Below are 25078 nucleotides of genomic sequence, written 5' to 3'. Positions count from 1 at the left end.
ACATCTGGTTGTAGACAACATGGCTTCTGCATCAAACTAATACAGTTCTTATAGACACAGTCACACACATACACAAAATTACATTTCAAGGCTTCATATACTGTTTAATAATGCTACCGCCCCAATTTACTTGAATAGCTGCAGCAGCATTTGTTTGTTGGGTTGTTTTTGTTCAGGAAAATTAAAGAAATACTGGCAAACAATGCACATTACTCAGCTGTGTTACTATTTCATAGAGTACTGACTGGAAGACGCTATAAGAATGTGCAGCAGACTTTCTGGGTCATGTCAGACTATGGAAACATTCCTTACAAAAATACCCTCCCCCTGCAAAGTCAGAACTATTCACTCTTTGAAAGTAAATGAACTAAAAACCAACAATAAAACAAGAGGAAAAATTAGACCAAAGCATGGTGATTTCCCCCAAGAAGAGCATGGCCTCTAAAGTTGCCTTTTCTGGCAGATGCATTCAGGATCAAAGCTAGAAGAAAAGAGTTAACACTGTCTCAGAAAAAAAAGAAAAAGGAAGAAAGAAAAAAAGCCCATGGCTCTTGTGCGGCAATCATCACATCTTTTTTTCCAGTGATATAAACATCTTTGTTTGTTAGGCACTCCAAGTTCATGTCTCCGATGTTATTCCAACATTTAGTTTTCTCAGTGTCTCACTGCCTGTATAATTTTCTTTTAATTAAGACTGGAAACATTCTGGAAAGCTTCTTTGGGTAATGCACTTTGTGTGTTGTTTCTCATCAGCTGAACTGCATATTACCAAAGAAGGCTGCGGAGAGTATTTCCTGTAATATGAAAAGATTCTATTGAAGATACAGGGAACACTGCCCTAGAAAGTTACTTTTTTTTTTTTTTCCCAGAAACATAAAAAAAATCAAAAATAAAAAAAGAAAAGAAAAAGAAAACGTTCTTCAAGTTGTTGGCACGATGGAGTCCTGCTCGGCCTGTCTCATGAGCTGCGTGTCATCCAGTGCACCATTGCTACCCTGTCTCAGGAAGGATGCTCCTCACCAGAGAGACACTCCTGCCTCAGGATGCCACCTCTTGCCTTGCTTAGAGTGCACCCGTGTGTCGTGTGCTGCTGCGTGGTGGCCACTGAACCCAGCACACAGCCACCTCCTTGACAACGTCGGCCTTGGACAGCAACGCTGCTCTTCCAGCCATAAACAGTTGCAGTAGTAAGAGCCATCTCCAGCCAAATATCCACAAAAGCTCTGCAGAATGGTCCATATGCATTTTTGTCCTTGTAAGGAGATGTGCTGTTTACAAGAAATACAATTAACCAAAGGAAAAAAAAAAAAAAGACCCTACTGTACAATATTTACATCTAGAGGCTGGGCCAGTATTTGGTCCATAAAATCAATTAAAAAAAATTCATATAAGAAGTCATCCAGTCCTATAGGATCTGTCCATCATCAGCTGTTGGTAAAGGTCCTTCCAGGGGAGGCCTCGGGCCTGTAGTCATATTTATTCAGTGTACTGGGATAATAGGTTGTCGTGTACACATTGGTTTGCTGCAACGGGTAGAAGTTGGTCCTGTCATCTGGTATCAAATTGTTCTTGTTAAGTGTCTGTAAAAGAGAAGAAGAGATGACAGGCATGGCAATGGTGCTACGTAATTACTCTTTTCTACCTGCAGACACCTCCCTCTCACCTGCCTTCTCCATCATGGTCTCTGTTGCAGCCACCACCGCCTTCCCTCCGGCTGGGAGAGTAAGACGGTACGTGGTACTCGCTATGGGGCTAGTCTGCGGGGGACCACAGCTCCTGCCAGGTCTCCTTCGGTGGACCTACGCTCAGCTACCACTAGGGCCAGAACCCAGAACCTTCTCCAGGGACCCGGAGTCTCCTGGTAGATGGCGTGTTGCCTGAACATCATTGTCACACAAAACCATGCTGGGCCTACACAAAAGTTGGTGATTAATGGCAGCACTCTATCTAATCTCTTCCAAAATGCTCGTGTTATAGCCTGCAGCTCCCTCTCAAACCAGTTGCCAAATGGCAGCTTTTTCTCTTTGGAAGAGCAGGTGTGCATTTACCTGATCTCCATCTCCATTGGTAGATATCCAGGTTTGGACCCCCCGATATTAAGTGTGTCACTTCTGTAAGCTACAGTATAAGTAACAAATCATGGTCACTTTTGGAAAAACTAAAATTACTTAAAAAAAATTAACAACCACGTAACAATTGTTGGCAACAATAACATAAAAAATGAGAACCACAAACGCCCCTTTTACCATAAAAATTTAGAGATGGGGCTTTTCTCCCCCCCCCCCCCCGTCCCCCCCCCTTCTTTGCTTTTTGCAAGAATTAGTTACTCTTCCCACAAGCAAGCAGATGTCCCCCTCCCCCAGATTAAAGCCCATTGCTATGTCAGCCGTCACCTATGCATAAGGATGAAATTCCATTTTTTTGGGGATACAATAATTTTATGGAACTTTCTCCTTCATCTTTATAGTCATCTGATTTCTGTGAATTTGGCTGAGGAACATTTATGACAGTTTTTTCAGCTAAGCCATGGATTAAATTTCTTATACATATCTCTGGCCTACGTCGCTCCTATGTGCACCTTTAATGGTTGTCATGCAGGGAACTCACTCCTTTGATCTGGGAGTCAAGACTAGGCGCATTTGCAGGGCACGGCACATTTAAAGAGGGCGTGAGCATCTCTCCTGTCTGGAGCAGAGAGACGGAGAGGTCTAATGAGGCAACTAGTGCTGGGACCTAATGGTTGTTCTACTGCAATCTGATGCTCCTGGGGGAACCACTTTACCTCAGTTCCCCCTTGAGAAAAACAGCTCATACCCGACCCAGCTCAGGGCAAGATGAAAATTAATTAACTAATGCTCAAGCCCATGAAATACCCAGCTCCACTAGCCTGACTCGACCCATCTAACTTCAGCCACCTAAACTTCAGGCACTGGGGCTCCATCGGCAAGCCAGGGAAAAGCCTCGCTCCTGCATGAAGGCAGGTGCGGATTAAAATTGCCTTCTCGGGGAGCCCCTGTCCCCCCCAGCCCCGGCAGCAGCGGGGTGACCTGCTGACAGTGGGTGCCCGACTTTTAGGAGGTGACAGTTAGGTGAGCGGGGTCTTGCCCTGTGCATGTATGTGCCCACGGCACAGTCAGGGCTTAGCCACATCCCAGCTGTGACCGCTGAAATGATCAGAGCTACCCCTAGGCTCAAAGACAAGACCACAGGCAGTACATTTATCTCCCAATTTCTTTGTAATCGAGTGATTTTACTGCATGGGGAGGGGGAGAGGAGGAGGAAGAAAAGAAAATAATTCCTTCTAATCCGATAGCAGACTGACAGCCACAGCTACCCTGGGAGCTGCGACTCCCAGTTTCATACAAGACATCAGGAAGAAAGGCTTTCCTATGACAAAAGCACCCTGGCAAAGACATTTCCCAATTGCTGAACTACCGAATAACTTTTTTGGAAATGGGCACTACCTGAAACATCTCATACATGAAATCCGGAGGAGTCTCAGCCTCCTCCTGTCTGACTCCGATCTTTCCCTACCTGGACTCTCTAAAATGAGCTCACAGCATGTCACTTGTAGGAACCAAGGAGAGAATTTGTATAGGTATGCTCAAAGTGGCAAGTATTTCCAAGGAATGAGAATTTGTGCCCTTCAATATGGAAGGAAGAAAAGAAATGTCATGCTTTGCTCCCAGTCACCCAAAGAAATATTAAAATAGTGTGGGCAACAGTCTGCTGCTTTATGCTGGAGGCTGGGAAACAAGGAAGCCAGGCTCAGTCCTCTGCTGCTTGCTATGCTTCCTTGGGAAATCCAATTAACTTGCTCTCTGCTTCAGTGTCTTCTGACCCAGCTTGATAAAAATGATTGAGATCTCCCATAGAAATGCACTTTGCTAAGTACTACCACTGAGTATTTGGGGGATCTGCTCTCTGGCAAATACCACAGGTGTTCATACCGGCTGTACACAATGACTGCTATTTCCTATCGGTGGCTCTAGCCCAGGATACCCACCGCAGGCAGCGTAATCCCACAGCCATGGTCCACCGCAGCAGGAGGAAGAGCCTGATTCCCACTGCCGCAGTCCCTGGGCTCTCCTGAAGGTTGTCCAGCATCCAGGCCTCATCTGGGTCACTTTTCAGGACGCTTAAGATTTATCACATGCCAGGATTGCCACCTCTGAATTTGGTGACCTGGGATGGCTCAGGACCGTGTTGATCTGAGGACAAAGACCTCAGGACTCTACTTTTTTGGCTTTCAGTTGGAAGAATGAGTTTCAACATGTCCCATGGTGTTTAAAACTAGCCTCTTACAGCAGACTTAGCATTTAATTAACACGATTTGCATTTTTTTTCTCTCTCTTGTCTTACTTTCATATAACATTTAATTAGGAAAAAACCCCACAACTGCTCCTTTGCTCTTTTTGGGTTTATTTTCGATGGAGGGCTTATATATTAGGAAAATACCTTATGAAAATGGTTTAGCGGAATTTATAATGCAATTAGCTGCAAAGAATTTGTCTCCGGAAATGCTGCGATGGCAGTACCGTCCTAAATCAGCATGATCAATGTGCACTGCCTTAACATTTCCCCACACAAACTTATTGTCTGTCTCATTTTAATAAATAGATGATTAGGTTCCTTGGCACTAGAAATTGGTTGATATTTTGAAGAAGGGAAATTAGGCAGCAGTGAATTTTAGAGATGTACACATACATACTCATGCATGCACTGCAGGAGAGGAGGCGCACAGTTAAATCTCTCTGGGTGGGCTCCTGTGCTGTTTTTACTCAGAGCTTTAACCCTTGCTCTCGTCCTGCAATTCTTCTCTGTGACATTACAGAGATGGCCAATGACTTTTCCTTTGGAAGATATTTGCCCAACGCTATACAGGCTATGCCATCAAGGTCAGAGCCTCCTGACAACTTGAATTCACTGGAGTTATTGTGTGGATGAAAACAGCCTGCTGTGCCTGTAGGTGTTCCCACCAATATTTATCCATCCCAACGGGAAAGACCAAGAGTCGTCACCACAGCACAACTACGGTCGATCACAAAAACTAACACAGAACAGACCCTTGCTCACAGGCCAACTCCTATGAGTGCCTCTTCACCTCAGCCACCTCTGAGCCAAGTCCCCAATATTGGAGTGGCCAAGAAGTGGTTGCCATATGCATACATTTAATTTTGTTCATATTTCTCCATTGATATTTTTAGCCTAAGCCATCATTCAGATTTTCCATTTGCTACTTTTTCTCCAGCAGTGCCGTGCCACTACTCCCCCAAATTCTGCCTCTGCTCCAAATCATTAAGTCATAATCCACAGACCTACTTGCTTACATTCTTCCAGATGTATCAAAACATCTTCATGCGTAACAGTATGGGACTTTCAGTACTGCTCGCATCCTACAGCTGCATGTACAAGCTGTATAAACATTTCTTGCACACATAAACAGCTCAAATGTTTCCATTTTCAATAAACAGTCACAAAAATTTCAAAACTTGATTTAAAAAGGGGATGAACATCTCCCCACCCCCAATTAAAAGGAATTCCATATAGTTTTTGAGAAGCTAATGTGAAAAGGATGCTTCTAAAAGCATCTGATACACATACAACTAATACCAAAATAAGGGCTGTAAAGTAGTTCCCATAGGGTGACATGCAATGGCAAGATTTCCTTAATCTTCTCACGCAGAAAGCACTCAGCTTTCTGGAGCTCAGCATTCTCTTTGAGCTCCAGATCTTCTTTTCTGTTTTGGGGGTGGTGTGGGGGAAGAGTCAGCAAGTTTCCCAAGAGGTGTGTAGGTTAATCTTCACCGGCTACGCAGCACTAAAGTCCTCATGAAGTCAGTGAGCAAGGACAGTTTTCCTCAGCCTCACAGTTTCTCCACTATTTCTCTGTCGACAGATGTAATTTCAGTTCTTCTACCTCCCACCCATGACACTTTCCTCTTTAAAAAAGTAAAAAGAGGAAAGAAAAAGTTGGGTGACCTTCCTGAGCGGCTTCAAACCACTCTGTCTAGCATTTACGGTTAAGTTATCACCACTTAACCTCTGCAGAGGCTGAACAAGGCGGCATGCATCTCTCCAATGGGCATGACTCATCAGAGACATGTCGCCTGTGCCAGGACTGACTGCATAGTTGGAAGTTTCCGTCTTGCAAGTTTGTTTGTAATGTTGAACATCTCAGTATACTACAAAGAAAAACGTCCCCTTTCCTTCGTCACGAAGTGAGCGCAGACACTAGGAAACCAAGGGTAGCAACTCCACTCTCTGCTAACCCTGGTCATCCACTGTGGACATAGGCAAAGGTCTAAAATCAGGTTCGTGGTAGCAGACGGCAACTTTGTAGTCAACCCATTCCTCTTAGCAATATCCAAATCAAGCGTGAATCCTGCATCCTGCATCCTGCCTCTGCAGAAATCAGGGACAAAATTTCCACTGAACTCAGTCACACACTTAGTCCTAAAAGAATTAAAGTAGCATTTCCAGTTTTCCTTGGAACAGCATCCAACAGGCTTCCTGTAACAACAGTGGGATGGCCATTACCTCCCCTCATCCCCCAGGAAAATGGTGGGAAAAGAGAATTGTGCAAACTTGTAAGGAAGCCAAGATCCAACATTTAGCTTCTTTTGTGCTCCTTTTAAGTCGTTTGTTTCTTGCAGTGAAATCAGATGGAGCAAAGTGCCTTTTCGATGCAGATCGGCTGTTTTATGGAGCTAGCCATGCCTTCTTGTTAAAGGATGTTACTTTTTGTGTTCTAGGAACGTTAGCCAAATTACTTAGGGTTGTGGAAATATATTAATATTATGAAACATTTCCCACAGCTTGTACATCTCTGGAAGTACCAAGGAAGAGATCTCAGAATTATAATTAACCAGTAAATTTGGAAATAATTAGCATAAAAATTACATTTCAACAAAATAAAGCATACAACTAAAATAACCTCTTTTGGCAATAACTGACACCAGGAAAATAAATGACGTCTGGCCCACCCACATGCTCCCTTTCTTCTGATCCACTGGATGCCACAACACTGCTGTGCCTCTCGAGCTATGCATTACAAATGACCCTGGAAAGATGGAAAGTTGCCAGAAAGACCTTATGAGACCCATGTATTTACTGCAAGCTAAGAGTGATTTTTAAGACTTTAATGATTCTTCTTTCCGATCTTTCTTAAAAATTTGCTTAGTGTCTTATACTAGACAAACTATCTCACCTGATGCTTTTATAAAATCTCTTGAGCTCTGCCTACACTGAAGTCAAAGGTAGCAGTGGCCAGGGTTTATGTGTTGAGTGTTTTCTGATGAATTCAATAAGGCTGTTTGCAGGATTTACAGTGAAGTGTAGAGGTACAGATGAGGAACCTATTTTCTATATGAGAAGTTTTTTCCTCTCAAAAAGAGATATAAAAAAATCCCACTGGGACACTAAACTTATGATTGCATGTTCTTTTTGGATGGAAGCTTACCATATTTTTAGACTGGAAATTCTTTGTTCACTGTTATTGGTAAATAAATTAAACAACCCCCAAATGACGGCAGTGTCTGTAGATGTGCTCGGGTTGACAATAGAACTAACATTCAATTATAAGAAAATGAATAGCTACAGTTTTCTATAGCTGTTTGAAAACAGCTGGTTTATCCTTATACTTAGGAGGGAGTGAGGTTATACTACTGCCATTTTAGATTTATAAAAACTTCCAGAGTTGGTGACATAAAGGACCATTGTCAGAAAGATGCTTTGGCACATCTCTGACTTTAAGCACATGAGTAAGATGACAAACCAAACTGTACATAATAGTAAGGCAAACTGAAGTGACTCCCTGCTTAGAGCTAAATCCAGGTTTAAGTATTTTTCTGAACTGGAAACTGAAGTTTGAGGAGTTGATGGAAATCTTCCCACTGGCAAGTGCAGGTGTCTAGCCTAAAACTTGCTATTTATCCCTGGCTTGCAGTAATTTGGTGGTGGCAACACCCATGACGTGGCATCCAGACAAAAAAGAATAATTCAGGGCTGCCCCAAGCTGCTTCCCAGTATAGCTGGTGCACAGGATATAGCAGACATGATCTCAGCTGTGTGGGAAGGTGTAAACTGTCTCCTTGCTGCAGTACTATGCTTCATTGTACACCCTCCCTGGGTCCCTCACGTATACTACAGCGTTACTACAGGGGCGCATGAGTTGAGCTACAGGACCTGCCCTTGTGCATGCTCTAGTACTCAGACTAACTCACCAGAGGTATAAACACTGCCTTCTAAAACTAAGTTAAGTAATCTGCATTGGGTGCAGATGATAATCCAGAGCAACTGGGCTGGACTGGGCTTCTGCTGATGTTAACTAGTAAGGCCACAGTGACCGGCTGTAGGTCTGTCAGGGGAAGGTGGTTATATTTGGAGCAAGCAGTCCTGAGTTTTCAGATGGCCTCAGAGCAGCTTATTCTGGTGAATTACCAACACAAGTCATTCAGCCTGGTGCCAGCCCACAGTGCTACATTTGGACTGCGAATTGCAAAGGTATAACTGCAGTGGTGCAAAAAAGAAAAAGTAGTAAAAATACAATAAAAGTAAAAACTGGCCTAATTTGCCATCTGCTAACTCTGTTCCATCTCTTATACTCTTATTGCTTTCCAAGTATCTCCCACCCTCTAAATAGCTGCTTTTGGATTATTTTCCTCAAGATTGCTTTGTTTTCTCCCCATGCTGCATCTCACCTTGTTATTTCCTCTCCACATTTATAATCTCCCCAGGTCATTTCCTATAGCAATGGCTGGTTTTTTGACACACCTCCCAATTTAATATCTTCTGCTAGTTTAATTAACACACTGACTGCACCCTCTCCAAGCTCATTAATGAAGTATTAAATAAAGCCAAACCTTGCATTACTGCTTGTGGTGCCCCACACAACTCCTCCCCATAGCCCCGTATGTTCCCATTAATGATTGTCTGATGTTCACAGTCCATTAGCCAGGTTTCAATCTCTGCAGCAGCATTCCTGCCCAAGCCAATTTCTAGTTACACATCACAAGATTATTTAAGACACCAATATCATCCTCTTTTCTTTAGGTGTATGGACCAGTGAAGCTACATTTTTAACCAGCTGAGAATCTGCCCTTAAGCAGTTCAGTCTCGTGCTTTCCCTTCATCCTCTAATGCTGAAACTCTGTGCAAAAAGTGGTCATGTTTGACTTCTTCCTGCTCAGCTTTAGGTCATGGCTCAGCTGTCAGTTCAGCCCAACCGCCTTTCATTACATCAGGGTATGTGACACGTTGCCTCTCAAATATTAATTCAGATTTGCCTGCATATTAACACAGATGCAGATTTGTTTCAATGAGCTTCCATTTCTGTAACTGACAGCACAGTCGAGTCAATCCCATTTGTTTTTCCTGGTTTCACTCTCTCGTATGGCGCCAACTTTGCCAAATTTTGAAGACCAAGCGGGATTTAATACCCCATTGATACACTTTGTTGAATGGGGAAGGTCCAGGCATACTCTTATTGATCGTAGGCCTGTATGATTACAGATAGTTTCTCTTATCCCCAAATTTAGCTGGCATTTCTCACACAGACTTACTGGAGCTACTTGTGTGACTTTAGTGCATTGGACTTCGGTAGCTTACACAGTGACTCAGTTAGCTGGGAGGAAATTGGCCTGCTTTCTTACAAATGCTTTTGTATCACCTTTGCATTTCATGGCACTGGGGGTTTGCCCAAGATCCATTGCATTTATAACGGTAATTGGAGTTGTTCATTAGCTGGTTCTCACAGACTCTGGGATACGGTCCATTCAGATTCCTTCATCCCCAGATTTTCAGTTCTTTCCTTTATTCACATGCTTTGTGCCAAATCTCAGGACGATGTTAGAGCTGACTTAATGAGGATTCCCCCAGCTATAGGGGAATGCAGGCAGAGCTACTCCTGCTTACCCTACGCCAAACCTATTGTGCATATATACATGACGTACCAGGGAAAGGTGGCAGGCAAAGGATATAGTGTTGCTGCAGCCTGTGCAGCCTCTGTGGTGGCAGCAACCAGCACATCCTGAGCAGCCCTGAGCTCTCAATTGCTCTTTAGGACAGGCCGGTCATGATTCAGGAAAAAAGGGCTCAGGTATTTCGGTTGTCCTCTCTCAGAGCTGCCAAACACATTCTGGACATTGAGCTCTAGTTCTGAATACGGACACAGCTATCTTTATTTTGTATGTATGCAGCAAGATTTCCTTATCATTCTACTTAAAAATCCATTATTCACTAGTGGAGCTATTTCGGATGAACAGTGAGGCAGCTCCCTTCCAAGTGTACCACAATCTAATATTATCCTCTCTCTTTACTTTAGCTCCCTGCCTCTTTCATGGGTCCCTTTAAACACTTCTGCAAACACATAATTAATTCCTCCTGCATATCTTGGGGGCACTGAGGGTTTCCCAGTTCAGGTAATGCACATAACACTGCCAGCCAGAGCTTCGAGGAGACAAGGAGGGAAGAACCACTTCAAGCACCTTGACCAAGGGAGAACCATTAACTTTCAGCAAATGAGGCTAGGGTCTATTTGAAATATTCCTCTTCTGACCAGTAGAGGGAAGTCATGTAAATACACAGCCAGTGCAGTGCGATTTTGTTATTCCCATTCCTGCAGTTCTTCTCCATTTAATTCTCCTTCTTCCAGCACAGGTGGGTGGGTGGGGGCAGATATATGTCAACCTCAGAGAAATTAAGAAAGGCAAAAATTGCAAGAAACAGGTAACATCAATTATTAGATCAATTAGTGTAGCTGGAAAAATCAGATAAACTTTAGAAAACAGCTGCCTGTCTTCAGGTCTGAACTAGCAGCTCACATGTTCAAAAACCTGCCAGCTTTTCCCAGCTATACTCATTGATCTAATTAAAAAAAAAAAACAAAAAACAAACAACAAACCAAAACTTGTCTGTCTACAAACCTGTCTTGCCTGCATCCACAGATTGTCACAGCTGCAGTAATACGGAGTAATACAAAGAAAGGCTAGTGTGAGCATCCATGACTAGCATAGCCTGTAAGAAGGCAGAGCATGGGCCATATCCCTGACCTGGGTGTAGAGGAGATACACCTGGTCATACAAGGAGGAGGAGAGAAGTCTGAGTCAATAGAGAAAAACATGACAGGATGAACACGAAACATCTACACCCAGTGTCACTTAAAACTTCTCAATATGGCTTAAAGAGGAAAACAAAAAGTCATCCCAAAAGCTGGACTCTCTCAAAATGGTGGGGGAGGAGGAATAATGTGGATTGCCACCCTACGGTGAGCAGCAACAGCCCTGTGAAGTAGTGAAGGGTTTGTATGAAAAGCAGATGGAGCAGGGACCGATTCCTGTTGGGGGACCGTTGTGAGCAGCTGCTTAGCATCCCAGAGGGAGCAGGAGCAAGGAAACATTCAGACCCGAATTGGCAGTTTCCCCTACTCTTAAATAATGTATCTATGAGAGGGAGATATCTGTGACTTGCACACAGCAACCCGCTGAGCCACTGCTGCCATGGGGTGAGGATACCTCCAAGAGATGCACATCACTCTACAGGCACAATCATCCTAGGACTGCCACACCTCCAGGCATGCTTGACTGCTCAATTTGACTCGACCCGATGATATAAAGGGGAGAAAAGACACTAATAGATTTTGACTGAGACACACCACTTAATCCTTTTTTCCCCATCAGTAAGCTCTCCTGCTTTCCCTTCCTAGCAGGCACTATGTAAATTGAGAGTCCCCTGAAGTGATATTTGCAACTGCAGGATCATACAAGAAAGGGCACAATGCTCCTTTGCCAATACAACCCCCTGCCCCTACTATTCTTTTTCAAATAATACTATACTCATGGTAAGTACTAAAAATACATATTCTACCATTCAAGCACTTAATGTTCTTAAATGTCACTTTGTTCAGGGGAAATAGTCTTTGTTAAACATGAAATTCACTGGGAACAAAATTCATGTTTCAATCTGATTTACTATATTTTTATATATCTGAATGTATTTATTTTTTCCAGCTGATTACATTAGCTAAATCTCTCTCTAAAACACCATGCAGCTAAAGCAAATACTTAGGGGATGCTGTTGATAACTTATTGACTATGTTGGCTATCATCAAGTGCTGGCTTATGTCTGAACTTTACAGCCACTTCCTGGGGCTTGAATGATGCACAGTGAAAGGGTCACTGGGAAAAGAAAAAAGCTTATATCACAGGGCTCTCAGTGTATATGGTGTGATCACTACAAATAAATGGGTTAGCCAATTTTAGTTGAAGTAGCAACATATCAAATTAAGCGATAGGACACTGAAGTTCTAAGTTTTACATGGCAGAGAGAAACAAACATCAGAGACCAAGGCTGACTCAGACAAACATTCCTCCAGGGCACTTGACAGTAGTTAAAGCTAATTTAAACTTCAATCACTGGCTGTCTCACCACTATAAAAAAGGTGTGATTTTCAGTGGCAATGAAAATGACCATCACCAAGAGAGAGACATTTAAAATCCATACAAGGATCCACTTTCCTATACCCTGAGCTTTATTTCTTTTTGCAATGTTGAAAGCCACACCAAACACCCAGACTGTTGTTTTATTCAGAAGGATTCTTCTTCCAAAGACAGAATTGGTTTCTGTTTCATAACCCTCCATGTTGGTATTTTATTGCCATGAATTATCCGGGATTAGTAACGAAGTGTGGATCACAGTGGCTGGAGTCCTTCGCAGGGGAGGTCTGCTCTGCACTGTTATTTGATTGTCAACAGCATTATTCTCACTTTATTAAAAAATATTCATTGTAGCTTCTAATTTATAGAGAGACTGAATATTCCCCCCATTTTCTGGTAGTTGCATTTATATTTGCTGTATAACTTTGGGCAAGTGCAGAACTCACAGTCCTACTGAAGTTAATGACTATTGTTCCGATGTCTTCCTAGAAACTTCAGGTATCAGGTGATACATCAAATACTTAGTTTCCATCTTTCATTGCCATATTCTGCAATCTCACTCAGTTCTCGCCTCATCTTCCCCCACAATAAATTTGCTTACTGACATAAATGACTGTTCTGTTTGAGCACAACCTCAGTATTTGGCCCCTAGCTTCTACAAAAGCAGCAGTGACGCCCGGAGCAGATGCAATGCTCAGGTGCTTCCTCAGGTTATTTGAGGCATTAGTACAGAAAGAGTTTGACTGTGTGACTCATGACTAAAGCTGTGTTTAAGGAAGGAAGGACAGAGGGAGGTCTGTCCAGCACAATCAAGAAGAAAATCTGCAGAATCATCACCATAACCATCCTGCAAACTTACATTTCTCACTAATCCCATCTGGCCTGATCCAAAGGCCATTGGATTTTGGATTTGGACCAATGTGCAGACGCCTTTGCCTGTCCAAACCCCGTGTAGAATAAAATGTTGGCTCTCTTTATTGACAGAGGATTTAGCAATAGGAAGAAGCTCAGTCCAAACCTTTTCTCCATGTGTGGCTGTTCCAAGAGCTCCTAATTCACAAGGGCTCAACCTTGACCCTACATCCTCCCACTTCTACTGCATGATCATCTGGCTTTCCAACAGCATGGCTCTAATAAGTAACTCACATGAGTGAGTCACTGAGTAGCTGAAGCAAAATGTTAAAAAAGAGGATCTCCTCTCTGCTTTGATAGCCAGTTATTAACTAATCGGCGTGGCAGTACTAGGAAGGTTGTAGGTGGTTCTGTAACCCATCATGCCAAAATGTGAAAAGCAGATAATTTTTATTTCATTATGCTCTTGTTCTGCACAGTCTTCAATATTGCCAGAGTGCTGTATGAACTTTAACCAATTAATGAAACATGAACTGCTTATTAGATGACCCAAAAGGTCTCTCCCCTACGATCTGTGAATAACAAATCAAAATCAACGTGCTGCTGGTAAATGCATATGTGTAAAATATTTTAAGACATCATGGCTAAAATAGCTAATAATAAACCTCAGAGCATTCTTGAGAAAGCAAAACAGGAAGGGAAAAGAAGCCAGCAAGAATAAAACACTCTTCTGCAAAACACTGCCTAGGCGAGTTAGCATCAGCTAAATGATCAATAGGTCACCATTATGCATGATATTTACATCTGATCTGCATTACTGCATTGCTGTGTTGAATGTCCAACAAGGCTCATATCAGCTAGCACCTCCTTCATTAAAATCTGCCTTCATATAAAATTCACCTTGATTTATGAGTTTGCATTCAGTGCTGTACGTTTGAATGTAACATGCCAAATTTTCTACTGTGTTCACCTGCTGGTTGGAGAGCAGAGATATTTCAAGATGAAAACAAACTAAAGATGGTTGCAGAAGGCTTATGATTATCAAAGAATGGAAAATAATAGACTTGTGCATATGCTCAGCCTTTCTGCTACCACCATGTCACCATGCATTATCATTTTCTGTTACTGAAAAGTAGTCTACACACCATGTTCTTCCTTAATCGTAGATTTATTAACTCTTTCACACACACACAAACAAACCTACAATGACTCTTTTGCTTTCATTACCTAAAAAATGTTGGGAGCAGTTTTCTTGGTATCTGCTGAATAGAAACTTACTTGGGTTTAGAATCTGGGATTTCAGGTGTTTTCACTTTCTTTCATACATACGCATTTTAAATTCAGATGGGCCCATATCCAAGCTCAGTCCAACCCTCATTTTCCAGAAGGTGAATTTTAGCTCCTCCATCATTTGAATGTTAATTGTGTAACATCACAATAAAACCACACATGCTCCTTGAAGGCATGAAAAACTCCCTCCTGACCCTCAGAAAAATCTGCCAGTTATTCCTAAATATAAAGCTGGCTAATAATAAGTTCTCTAAGTAATTACACAGCACAGAGCACACAGAGCCTTCCTATAACTGCACTAATGCTATATTCTTTAAGGGAATACTGAGGAGTGGCAAATTTGTAGTATTAAATGAGACATTTTCAGGCAACAGTTTAAGAAAGGAGGGCCAATAGAGAAGATGAACATAAGGAAATATTCAACAGGAATAGAGAAAAGGGGCTTCACTTGATAAACAGATTTTACCCTTTCTGTAAATCTCTTTGCCTCATTCACCACTCTGAAAGTGTATGACTTCGAGTTCTTCTTGACAAGTAGCCCCTTGCTCCTAAACATTTAGTTTTGGTCTGTCCAATGACTGCAGATTTATGCACGTGAACTCTTTCACTTCCTAGCGTTTTATAAATAAGACCCATCTGGTCTATCTCTCCTTGTGTCCAAGTCCCTTCTCCCCCCAGCCTAACTCGTACAGTCCCAGTTAGCTAATGCCTTCCTTTAAATAAACTAGACTTTTCAAAACTTGATCTAATGCCTAGGCTCTTTACAGCTGCTCACTGTTACTACACACTAGATCAAGTATTCAGAGATAGATCTATCAAAGAGGTCAACTCCCTCCTGATACTACATTAACTAATCTGCTGCTATTTTAAACTTTGCTTAGCTTTGTTATTACTTCTACTCCACTGCACCACTTGGCATAGACATATCGCATTTCATAATACATTTACTCAATTGATCAAGACCGTTCTGCGAACAACTTCATCCTTCTAAATTTTAACTATTCTTCCTATTTTAGCATCATCTGATGACATATGCTAGCACAACATAAATCATGAAGAAAACATTAACACAAAGCCAACACTGTAACTACCTGCTTTTGGCCACAAAAATAAATTTGTCTCTTTTCTTCATTGATTGCTATGTAAGAAATAAGGGGATACTCTTGCTCATCTCTTTATTCCTGCAAGCTTTCCTCATCTGGGTCTTCCTATTGACTTTGCCACAACTGCTGACATAACTGAAAGGATTACTCTCATAGTTTGAAGCTTCCAGGATCAGGTCCCAGTTCTTTACCTGTCTTAATAATTTATTACCTAACCCGTATATGCAGAGTGTGTAGAAAAATAAATCCTGTAAAACTTTGTTAAAAGCCTCTGAAAATCCCAATATGTCTGCTGCTTCCCTCCTATCTAGATCAATATTTATTTAATTTAAAAAAGGAATCCAATTTGTTTGACATGATTTACTTTCCACAAATCCATGCTGACTCGCATTATGATGCCGCACCCTTATCAAACTCTATGCAACTGTAGCCGTATGCTGCTGGGAAATGTATTTTTGAGACTGCATTTATAGGCAGCAGGATCCTCTGAGGGGCTGCAATGCCCAACACAAAGAATTCAGCACACACTTATTGCTAAACTGGTCTGTTATTTTCCAGCTCAAACTGTTTTCCTTTAAAAGACCAAAACAACATTGACTCTTTCCAAATGATTTGATGCAAGCACTTAGTTCTGATGCATAGTCACATTGCAAATCATGGCCATGTATCAGGAATCGTCCTGTGCCCAGCATGATAAAATCCCTACGTAGAAACAGTCCCCAACACTTGGGGAGTTTAGACTATGGCAACAGACCCACCGTTGATCTTATTGTTGGATCTCAGTCAGAAGCTGAGCCAGGTCAGCAGAAACAGACAATCAAAATGTCAACAGCACATAGCTATACGAAGGAGCAAGAAGCTGCAGGGTTTCCTTCTGTTTTGTGTTCATGTCCCACATAATGCTCCACACTGTCCAAGTGGCCTTAGGCAGGCTGTTAGTCTCGTGGTGACGTGAAGCCCCTTCACCCATCCCACTGCTCACTTCTCTGATCCCACACTTCATCTGGAGACTCATGCTCAAATACCACGATGCGCTACTGTCTCAGCATAATGTCTCTTGCACCCCTACTCCTATCTGCTCAGATAATGGCTGATGTTCTCTTTAGCAAGCAGACATGCCAACAGAGTACGCCACTTCAACTCTCATCTTCTCCGAAGGCTTCAACCCCCAATTCTGCTGTTATTGAATTCTGCATGGCTGCCTGGGGTAAGTTCTGTCCAGTACTGATAGAGGGGGCAGAACCCTCTCTGCTTTCTCATTGACTCCAACTTGGCAGTTCCCAAAGCATTTCCAGAATCTCATCCTACCAATAAGCATTTTCCCAGCTATTTGTCTAATGAAGTTTCCATTTTTATTCTTCCTCCCCTCCGTTGCCTCTCGCCACGCACTAAGAATGCACTGAACTGAGCTCTTACTGATTTCTTAGAGGACAATTTGTATGCATACAATAGTCAGAATGGGCTGGAATATCTTGGTATGCACTTGCCAGACTGGCATTCATCGGGACTGTGAAACAGGATAAAATCCCATTGCAGTAATGGGACTTTTTAACCCCTTTGTGACAGTACGGCTAAATGCCCTTTCAACCCCACGTGTAATGCCAACAGCTGGGCACAGAAACACAAACCTACCCAATTCCAACCATGACATAAATACAGAATTTGTTCAGGTAGTATCAAGCTCTTTGTGGTCTTTCTCATCAAGTACCCTACCTTGAACTCCATAGGGGTGTACTTCTCGTTCTTGGGGGTCGTGTTGCCCTTGTAATGGAGATGGTTGGGAGTGGTTGGGTGGATAACAGTCGACTCCTGGGACTGCCTCTGACAGCGCTGGCAGTACACGTAAATCACAAACGTTAAGAGGCTAGAGCCAAAGAAACAGGAGACCCCAGTGGCAATCAGATGGATGAGACTAAAACCTGCAAGGGAAATGACAAGAGATGCTGCTTTTAAAGAAAAGCCTTTTTCCCTCTCCTGACAAGACCACAGGTGCAAATCAGAGCTATGACATCTCAGGATCAACATTAATAAGTTGTTGAAGCCAGAGTCTTACGTTCTAACATAAACTGACATAATCTCCCTCCAAATCGGTCTCCCCACTGCAGCTCTGCCTTGTGTGGTTTAATAGGTTCATGCATTGTTTTCTCAAAGCTCCCTCCCTGTCTCTCCTCTCTCCCCTCTATTGATATTGAAACTAAACATTATGTTAAGCTGACAGCTAAAGAAATGAGCCGTACAAACAATGCACATTAATGGATTCCAAAGCACGTGCGTGTTATGGAAATAAGGAAATAAAAATGCTCAGTGTTTCTCTGAAGGGGAAGGAAGGGAGTGGAAAACCCTTTTTGTTGACTGCCCAAAATGCCTATGGGGCTGTGCATGGGGTGGGTGAGATACACATTCCTCCCCCATGTAATCCAAGTGTGCTCAGCATTCTTGCTTATTCACGGGGCGGCATTGCCTTGGCCACATCTGCACTAACTCTGAGGTGTATTTGTACTGCTAACAGTGAAACAGGGGTCCTCAGGGGAATGGGAAAGATAAGGTGGAGAAAGGAAAGGGGGGAACCGCTCGAAACACACTTTGTTGCCTTTCTCCATGAACAGCAAAGATAGGAAGCCGGTTGCAGGCAGGTGCCGGTGGGGTAGCTAGAGTGCAAATATTTCAAAACTATATTATATTTGGACTATAAAAGCCTCCTACAGAGGTGTCTCCACATGGGACTGCAGCAGCACCCTCCAAGCACAGTGCCGACCTCTGGAAGGAGCTGTAGTTGTGCATCCCACACGCTGGGAGGTACTTAACCCACAACTCCAGCTGGTAGGGGGAAGAAAGATTCAAATAGCACTCCTCATTCCTCCCTCACCTCAGAGAGTCTCAAACCCCGTGGTAAAACTAACGACCAACAGACCTCCATGGACAACAGAACAAACAGTAGTGGCCTTTACAGCCACCAAGTTAACAAAGCAACCAGAAGCAATCTTGGGTGGCAAAACTTTATGACCCTGTCGGCTTTTGCTGTGTGCAGGGGGCTATCTACAGAAAAAGAATCAGTGATGAGGACTCCAAATGCTACTGCCTTTCCTCTGTCATCTTCCAAGTACGAGTAACAGGGACCCTAGTGCCTGGGGGGGGACCCCTGACTGCTTCCCCCAGGGCAGCTGTCCCAAGAGACATTGGCTCAGTGGCAAATGCAGCAGTAAAATTCCTGTAACACTTAAAAAGCCAATTCATTTGGACAGACTGCTGCGTTGACTTGACTGTGTGCAGAGAAATGGAAGGGACTACTCAGAGAGTGGCTTTAAATGAGGTTCATTCTTAGTCTGATCACGGTGTGCATTTTTTTGGTGCCATCTTACATTTTAACTGATATGCTTTTCAAATAGAGAATTCTGCCCATTATTCTACTGCTCTCCTCTAATCTTTAGTTAAAAAATATCCTCCTGAGTTTAAAAAGAACAAACCCAATAGAGTTCTACAGCAATGTAGAATGAAGTAATGCACTTCAATCATAATTACAGTAAGGAATATATAGAATTTATTAGACTGATGACCTACATTTATTTTTTAAACCACACTATAAAATTCTATTGCAAGATTACCACTTTCTATTGTGTTTTGGATGATGGTCCAAAAAACCAGCAGAAAGATGATAATTTCCTACTAAATGTTACAAGACTTTTCCAAAAAGATATTTCCTTTCTAAAAACCTCCTCCTGCTTTACGTCACTCATGAGAGCTAAAACACAGAATATGCAACTGTGTTTAGTGGAGCCATGTGACACTCTGTCACATTCTCCTCCAGTCCAGCTTTGCTTATATTGCAGTGAATGTTTCATTTCACTGCTACATTTACCAATTCACTACAGTAGGAAATCCTTTCTAGAACATAAAGCTCTCTTATGTTTCCCTCCACCTTTGAAAGAACCATCTGATTTTTCAGGTAGCCACATCTTAGGGAAAAACCAAATTATTTTGTTTGCAGCATGGGAGTCCTCAGGGGCAAGCTTTCTGGTTCATCACTTAGAAAATACAGATTTTCTGAGATGCATCAACAGAATTTCTATTGATTGGCTTCTTTGCCAAATAATGTAGAACGCTAAGTAATAAATAATATTTGCTATGGTAAAATGTAGATTGCAACAGCAAATGCAGTGGTGGTGGTAAAAGAAGGAAATGTCGATACAGTGCACAACAGTAGAGTGCAAGCTGTAGCAAGGAATCCTGGACCTGAAGCAGATACGTTGCACCCTCTGAGGGAGAAGGAGTGATGCAGAAAGCCAACTGTTACATTGCAGGTGCTGAAATCTTAATAATTCCATTGATTGCCCCACAGTCACAAACTGAGAGGCCACGTTTCCGTGCCACAGGTGGCATGCCTTTTTTTGCCATGATCTCCACAGGGAGAAGAGATTTTGGCAGCCTGCAGATCATCTAGATTTCAGGAAAGCAGGGATGTGACGCTAGCAGGAATCAACATGGTCATTATTGTGAAACTAGCATTTTAAAATGTTAAAGGAACCTGCCATTTTCTTCACTCTGCATTTTTATCATAGTGGCTCTTAGGGCAGTAGAAAAGTGACACTAATGACTGGATCTTTCCAAGTTACATGCAGAAAGGAGACACAACTTCTGCGAGAGGTGAAGACTTGAATGAACGCAAGTGCTTGGAGGACAAGTATAAACTCTAATCTCATCCTGTATCAGCAAAGGATGTGTCTAAGAGACCCTGTTCACTGAAATCTTTATAGGTTATTTAAGAACACCTGCCTCCAAACAGCTGGAGGCTTACAGTGGTGAAATGAGGAACATCCCTTCCTTTCTCATAAACCATTTACTCTGTGGGTAGAGAGAGACAAGCAATGTGCTCCCTGGTAATTAATGACCCTCAGTGGCCAACCCAAACCCCAAAATAAATAAAAATCTTGGAACTGACAAGTGGACATGCAATACATTCCTCCAGTCTGACTCAGACAGCAAGACTCCAGTGGAATTAAGGCTATCAGTGGGATATGAGCTGTATAGATTAATGGTTTGGTTGATACTGCACAGGGAGAAAAGAAGCTGGGTTAAGATAAAAATAAGATATATAGTTAGTGGTACCCTACCTCCACAGTTCGTGCTCTCATCAATGCTGGAGGCTGGCAGGATCACTAAACAAAGAGAAGAAGATTGGAGAAAGTTGTCATTTTGCCATTACTTTACTTCTTTAAGTAATTAAACCCCCTGTGCTCCAGACACGAGAAGCTGTTCACGTGTTCTGCAGCAAGCTGAGAGTCTCTCTAAATTGAATGATAAGCTCAGAGCGAGAAACACATGCAACAAAACCTCTCCAAAGACCTGACAATTCCAGTACTGTTACCTGATCACTGTTTAGATTCTTCAATTTAGGGGAAAGAGGACTGCTGAGAAAACCATGAAAAAGAAGAGTACCATTGCCTAGAGATCTCAGATTTTTAAGTCAGGGCACTGTAATCCAGAAAAGAACATGTGGAAAGAGGTTATTCAGTCTAGAGCCATATCAAATATTTGCCTGAGAGATTAAATTTCCACAAAACACAAGGTGGAAGATGTTGATGACCATCTGTCCATCAACAGTGTCGCTCTGTTAGACCCTTGATTAATCTCCCCGCTTCACACACCAATTTTCTCCATCTGCCTCACCTTATTTCTTCGCCCTTTTGGGATGCTTCTTTTGATACCTGAACTCAAGGACCTTCTGTTGCCCATATCCATACTGAGAACAGAGATAATTTTTATAACCCAGCCTGAGATGAGCTATGCAATGTTAACAGCTTCAATTCAGGTGAAGCGATGCTAGTTATTTATTACAGATCTAGGTAATTCTGTTTTAAAGAAAAGCCAAGCTGCCTTAAAGGAATGCCAGTCACCCTGTGCCTGCCACAAGGGAGTTTATAACATGTTTGTTTGTTTGCTTGTTTTTTCTAGAAGCATCCAAAATCAATTTATAGTAGAGAAAATCTCAGTCTAGCTTGACAGTCAGGGCACAAGCTGCTCTCCTGAATTGGCCTACCCTCTCCCTCCTTCATGACACTGTACATACCAGGAATTTCATTATACAGGCAATCTTGGTACTGCGTGCTGTTTCCGACACACTGAGAAGAGTCTGGGCTGTGTACCTCACAATAACGGCTGCGGTATTGGATGCCCTCTTCATTACACAGGCTCCATTCTGACCACTCTGACCAGCCACCTGAAATCCAAGATCAGGAAAACACAGAGACAATGTCACCAAGAAGGAAAAGGATCCCTTGTAGATACCAAACTTCTCCCATGCTGAAGGATGTCTAGATCCTGGCGTGGGCCTTTCTTGCACATCTAATCCAGGGGCCTTTGGTGGATTTAATTTTCTCAGTACAAAAAACAATGCAAGCATCATACCCTACTTGTCAGGTTGTAGTTTTCTTAATACAGACTGAACCAAGCCGTGGTGGAGTGCTGCGCAGCACAGTTGTCTTAAAAGCTCCTATATCAGCTCTTTGGTTAAAGACGTACAAGGAGCTGGATGGGGCAATGTTGCACCAGGACCTCCAGGTTTTGAGGTGGCATCCCAAGGATACCCCAAGCAGCCAGCACAAGTTACAGCAGTTAGAGAGTTTTGCTGATGTTCCTAAAGGCAGGAGTCAGCCTGCACTGGATCAGAAATACACAAAGGCGGCTCAATACACATTTACTGAACGGACAGAAAAGTTTCTAACTGGTGATGTTCCTGATTTATTTTTTAAACATTTTGCAGATGTGCCTTGCTCCCACCACCACCCAAACCAGGTGAAGCAGGGACAGGAACCGGCTACCTTCACATGGGTGCGTGTTGCAAAGGGCCTCCTCGGTGTGCAGACCAATGCAGATATCCTCTCCACTAGATGGAGCTGGATTGGTGCAAGTCCGTGTGCGCTGGTAGTGTCCTCCTCCACAGGTTGCTGAGCAGTGAGACCAAGGAGTCCAGCAAGACCACGAGCCTTTCACTGAAGGGCATTGAAAAGCAAGGAGAGAGAGGTAGATGCCGTTGGTTACTCCTCTCACTGTGACAAAGCTGGAGACCCCCAGTATCTCACCTTCCAGATCCACCCTGCCCAGACTAGCTAGCAGTTTCTTACACCCCAGGACATATGGGCCTGACAACAAGAACTCAAGAGAGGGTATGAATGTGCTGCACTCTGCAGATGCAGAATGAAGTCTATGCACAAAAAGACTCTGCATCATAAAGTGCCAAAATAGAAACTATGCTTTAGGGTAGTCACCAAAATATGCTATTCTATTCTAATCTAGTCTAGTCTAGCCTGGCCTAGCCTAGCCTACACCTTTTTATAAAACAGCATCGTCATTATTATTATATCGTTTCCTGATGCTTCACCTACAGCAACAGCAGATCTACTTGGGAAAAAAGTGCTGTACAACCTAAGTGGAGCTTATATGGCACCTTTCAGTGGGGGTCCTGAGTCCTCTAGTTCCAACCTTCAGGAAACAGAAACTCAGAGGCTTTATCTGAACACAGCCCCATAAGAGGTTAATAGTAAAACTAGGAAGGGACTTAAGATCCCCAATTCCCACCCCCTGCTTGTCAGGCTACTAGGCTGCCTGATTTGCAGGTCCATATGCCGTTACTTCAGAAGATAATAACCTGATGACTTAGTGCAAGATAAACCCAGGATTTGTGTATACACATTGAGTGAGGCAGGGAAGGAGGGAGACACAGAGAAATAGTAATCATGCACTCAGAACAGATTGTAAAACATCATAGTGTCCAAGGGGAGAAAACAGCACAGAAGAAGGGCACAGACATTAGTGAAGAGCCACTGAGAGCTTCCAAAATAGTACTAATAGCTGCCTTTATAGTGCTAGAGTTATTTTCTTTTTATAGGCCATAGAGTGCAACATTTGACACTCCTGCTACGCTCATCCTGCACATTCTGATAGTATTTTCCTATCTGCATTGGAATTTTATCTTTGTATTGAATTTAGAATCATAATAATATTATTATAATACAGCATTTCCAAGTATAGGCCACAAACGATATTGCCAGAGGCAGATAATTGCTAGAACTGCAAAAAGGCAAGGTAATTTGTTTAGATAGTTATTACAGAGCAAGGAGAAGGATAAGTGAGAGAGAATACAGTAGCCAATGGTCTATTATTACTATTCTGGACCAGTAGTGCAACATAAACATGAGGACAAACTCGAAAACCAGGAAACCAGGCAAGAATACTCCCTGCTGGCTGTGCAGGAAATGGTAACTGATGTCAAGAGTAGATGCCCATCGCAAGAACAATACGTAAGCAGGAGAGGGGGAAGAAACAAGTGTTCACAAGAAGAACCGCCACATCAAACATCTCTACACAGTATTAAGCCACATTTATTAAACCCGTCTCCTCATTAAGGTGCAGATGCACCGTGATGCCCTCCACTGGATGGACCATCAAACCTTCTTGAAGCAAAAAATTTCTAGACAAGCCACGATACTACTTTCTCTAGAGTATGCGGCTGTGTAACCCTCTGAGCCTAGGTGAAACATAAGTCATAGCACTAAAGATCACATACATGGGTCATTACCACAGCTTTAAAAAAATTAAGGAAAAATCCCCCAAATTAAAAAAAAAAAAAAAAAAAAAAAAAAGCAGCTTGGAAATACTGATCTTTTTTGTGGCTTTACCACTAACATGGGGAAGAACACCTCTGAATTTCATGCAGGAAGATGATCATGGTTACCTGGGCAGGGATGCGGATTGCAATCTTGGTACTCCATCGCTGACCCCACGCAGGGCAAGCCACCATTTTTAGGTTCAGGGTTTGTGCATGTTCTCTTCCTGATCCTAAAGCCCAACTCACAGTCCCTGGAACAGGAAGACCAGGCCCCCCAAAAGGACCAGCCCCCATTGATAATCCGTGCAGAGGTCTTACCAGTCTTGAGGAGGTCATCAACAAGAGCTTCAACAAAAACAAACAAGACACCACATGATCATTAATTAATCAGTTGTTGGACTTTTAAAAAGGACTTCAGTGCATGAATAAAATCAGGATTTATATGCCCTGAGGAAGACTTTCTGTTGAAAGCCCTTAGCAAGAGTTTTGTTCCACAGGGTTACAGCTAAGCGAGATGCAAAATGAAATCTGTACACACAAACTGAGTCTACCGGTAACCTTGAAATATGACCTTTCTGGGCAGCAAATTGTGGCAGTGGAGGCTGTGCCCTCAGGACACTGCCTTGCGTCACAGCAGTAGTGAAGGGAATAACCTCAGAGGCAGTGCACAAGGGGACCTCCAGAGAGAAAGAAGAGTGAAGACACACTGTCCTGTAGAATGGCTCTTTTCTTCTTCTCTACACTCTCTTTACTTCCCTGTTCTCTTTGGGACAGCCTGGCAGCAGCAAGAACAAATC

At 42.7% G+C, this 25078-nt stretch overlaps 1 protein-coding gene across 1 annotated transcript in view; it reads right to left on the bottom strand.

Annotated features, from left to right (window-relative positions):
- Nucleotides 1-1305: 1305 nt before the first annotated feature.
- Nucleotides 1306-25078, bottom strand: part of SEMA5B (semaphorin 5B) — a 132736-nt gene continuing 108963 nt past the window's right edge. The window contains exons 16-21 of the mRNA XM_059820123.1: nucleotides 24408-24626; nucleotides 22495-22665; nucleotides 21744-21893; nucleotides 20788-20832; nucleotides 17393-17598; nucleotides 1306-1580 (exon numbers count right to left, since the gene is read on the bottom strand). Of these exons, the coding sequence (XP_059676106.1) occupies nucleotides 1425-1580; nucleotides 17393-17598; nucleotides 20788-20832; nucleotides 21744-21893; nucleotides 22495-22665; nucleotides 24408-24626 (947 nt within the window). The 3' untranslated portion in view covers nucleotides 1306-1424. The remainder of the gene's footprint in view (nucleotides 1581-17392; nucleotides 17599-20787; nucleotides 20833-21743; nucleotides 21894-22494; nucleotides 22666-24407; nucleotides 24627-25078) is intronic.

The sequence above is a fragment of the Gavia stellata genome, chromosome 8 (assembly GCF_030936135.1).
Source record: "Gavia stellata isolate bGavSte3 chromosome 8, bGavSte3.hap2, whole genome shotgun sequence".
NCBI classification, from domain to species: domain Eukaryota; kingdom Metazoa; phylum Chordata; class Aves; order Gaviiformes; family Gaviidae; genus Gavia; species Gavia stellata.
This window is presented reverse-complemented; position numbering and strand designations above follow the sequence as displayed.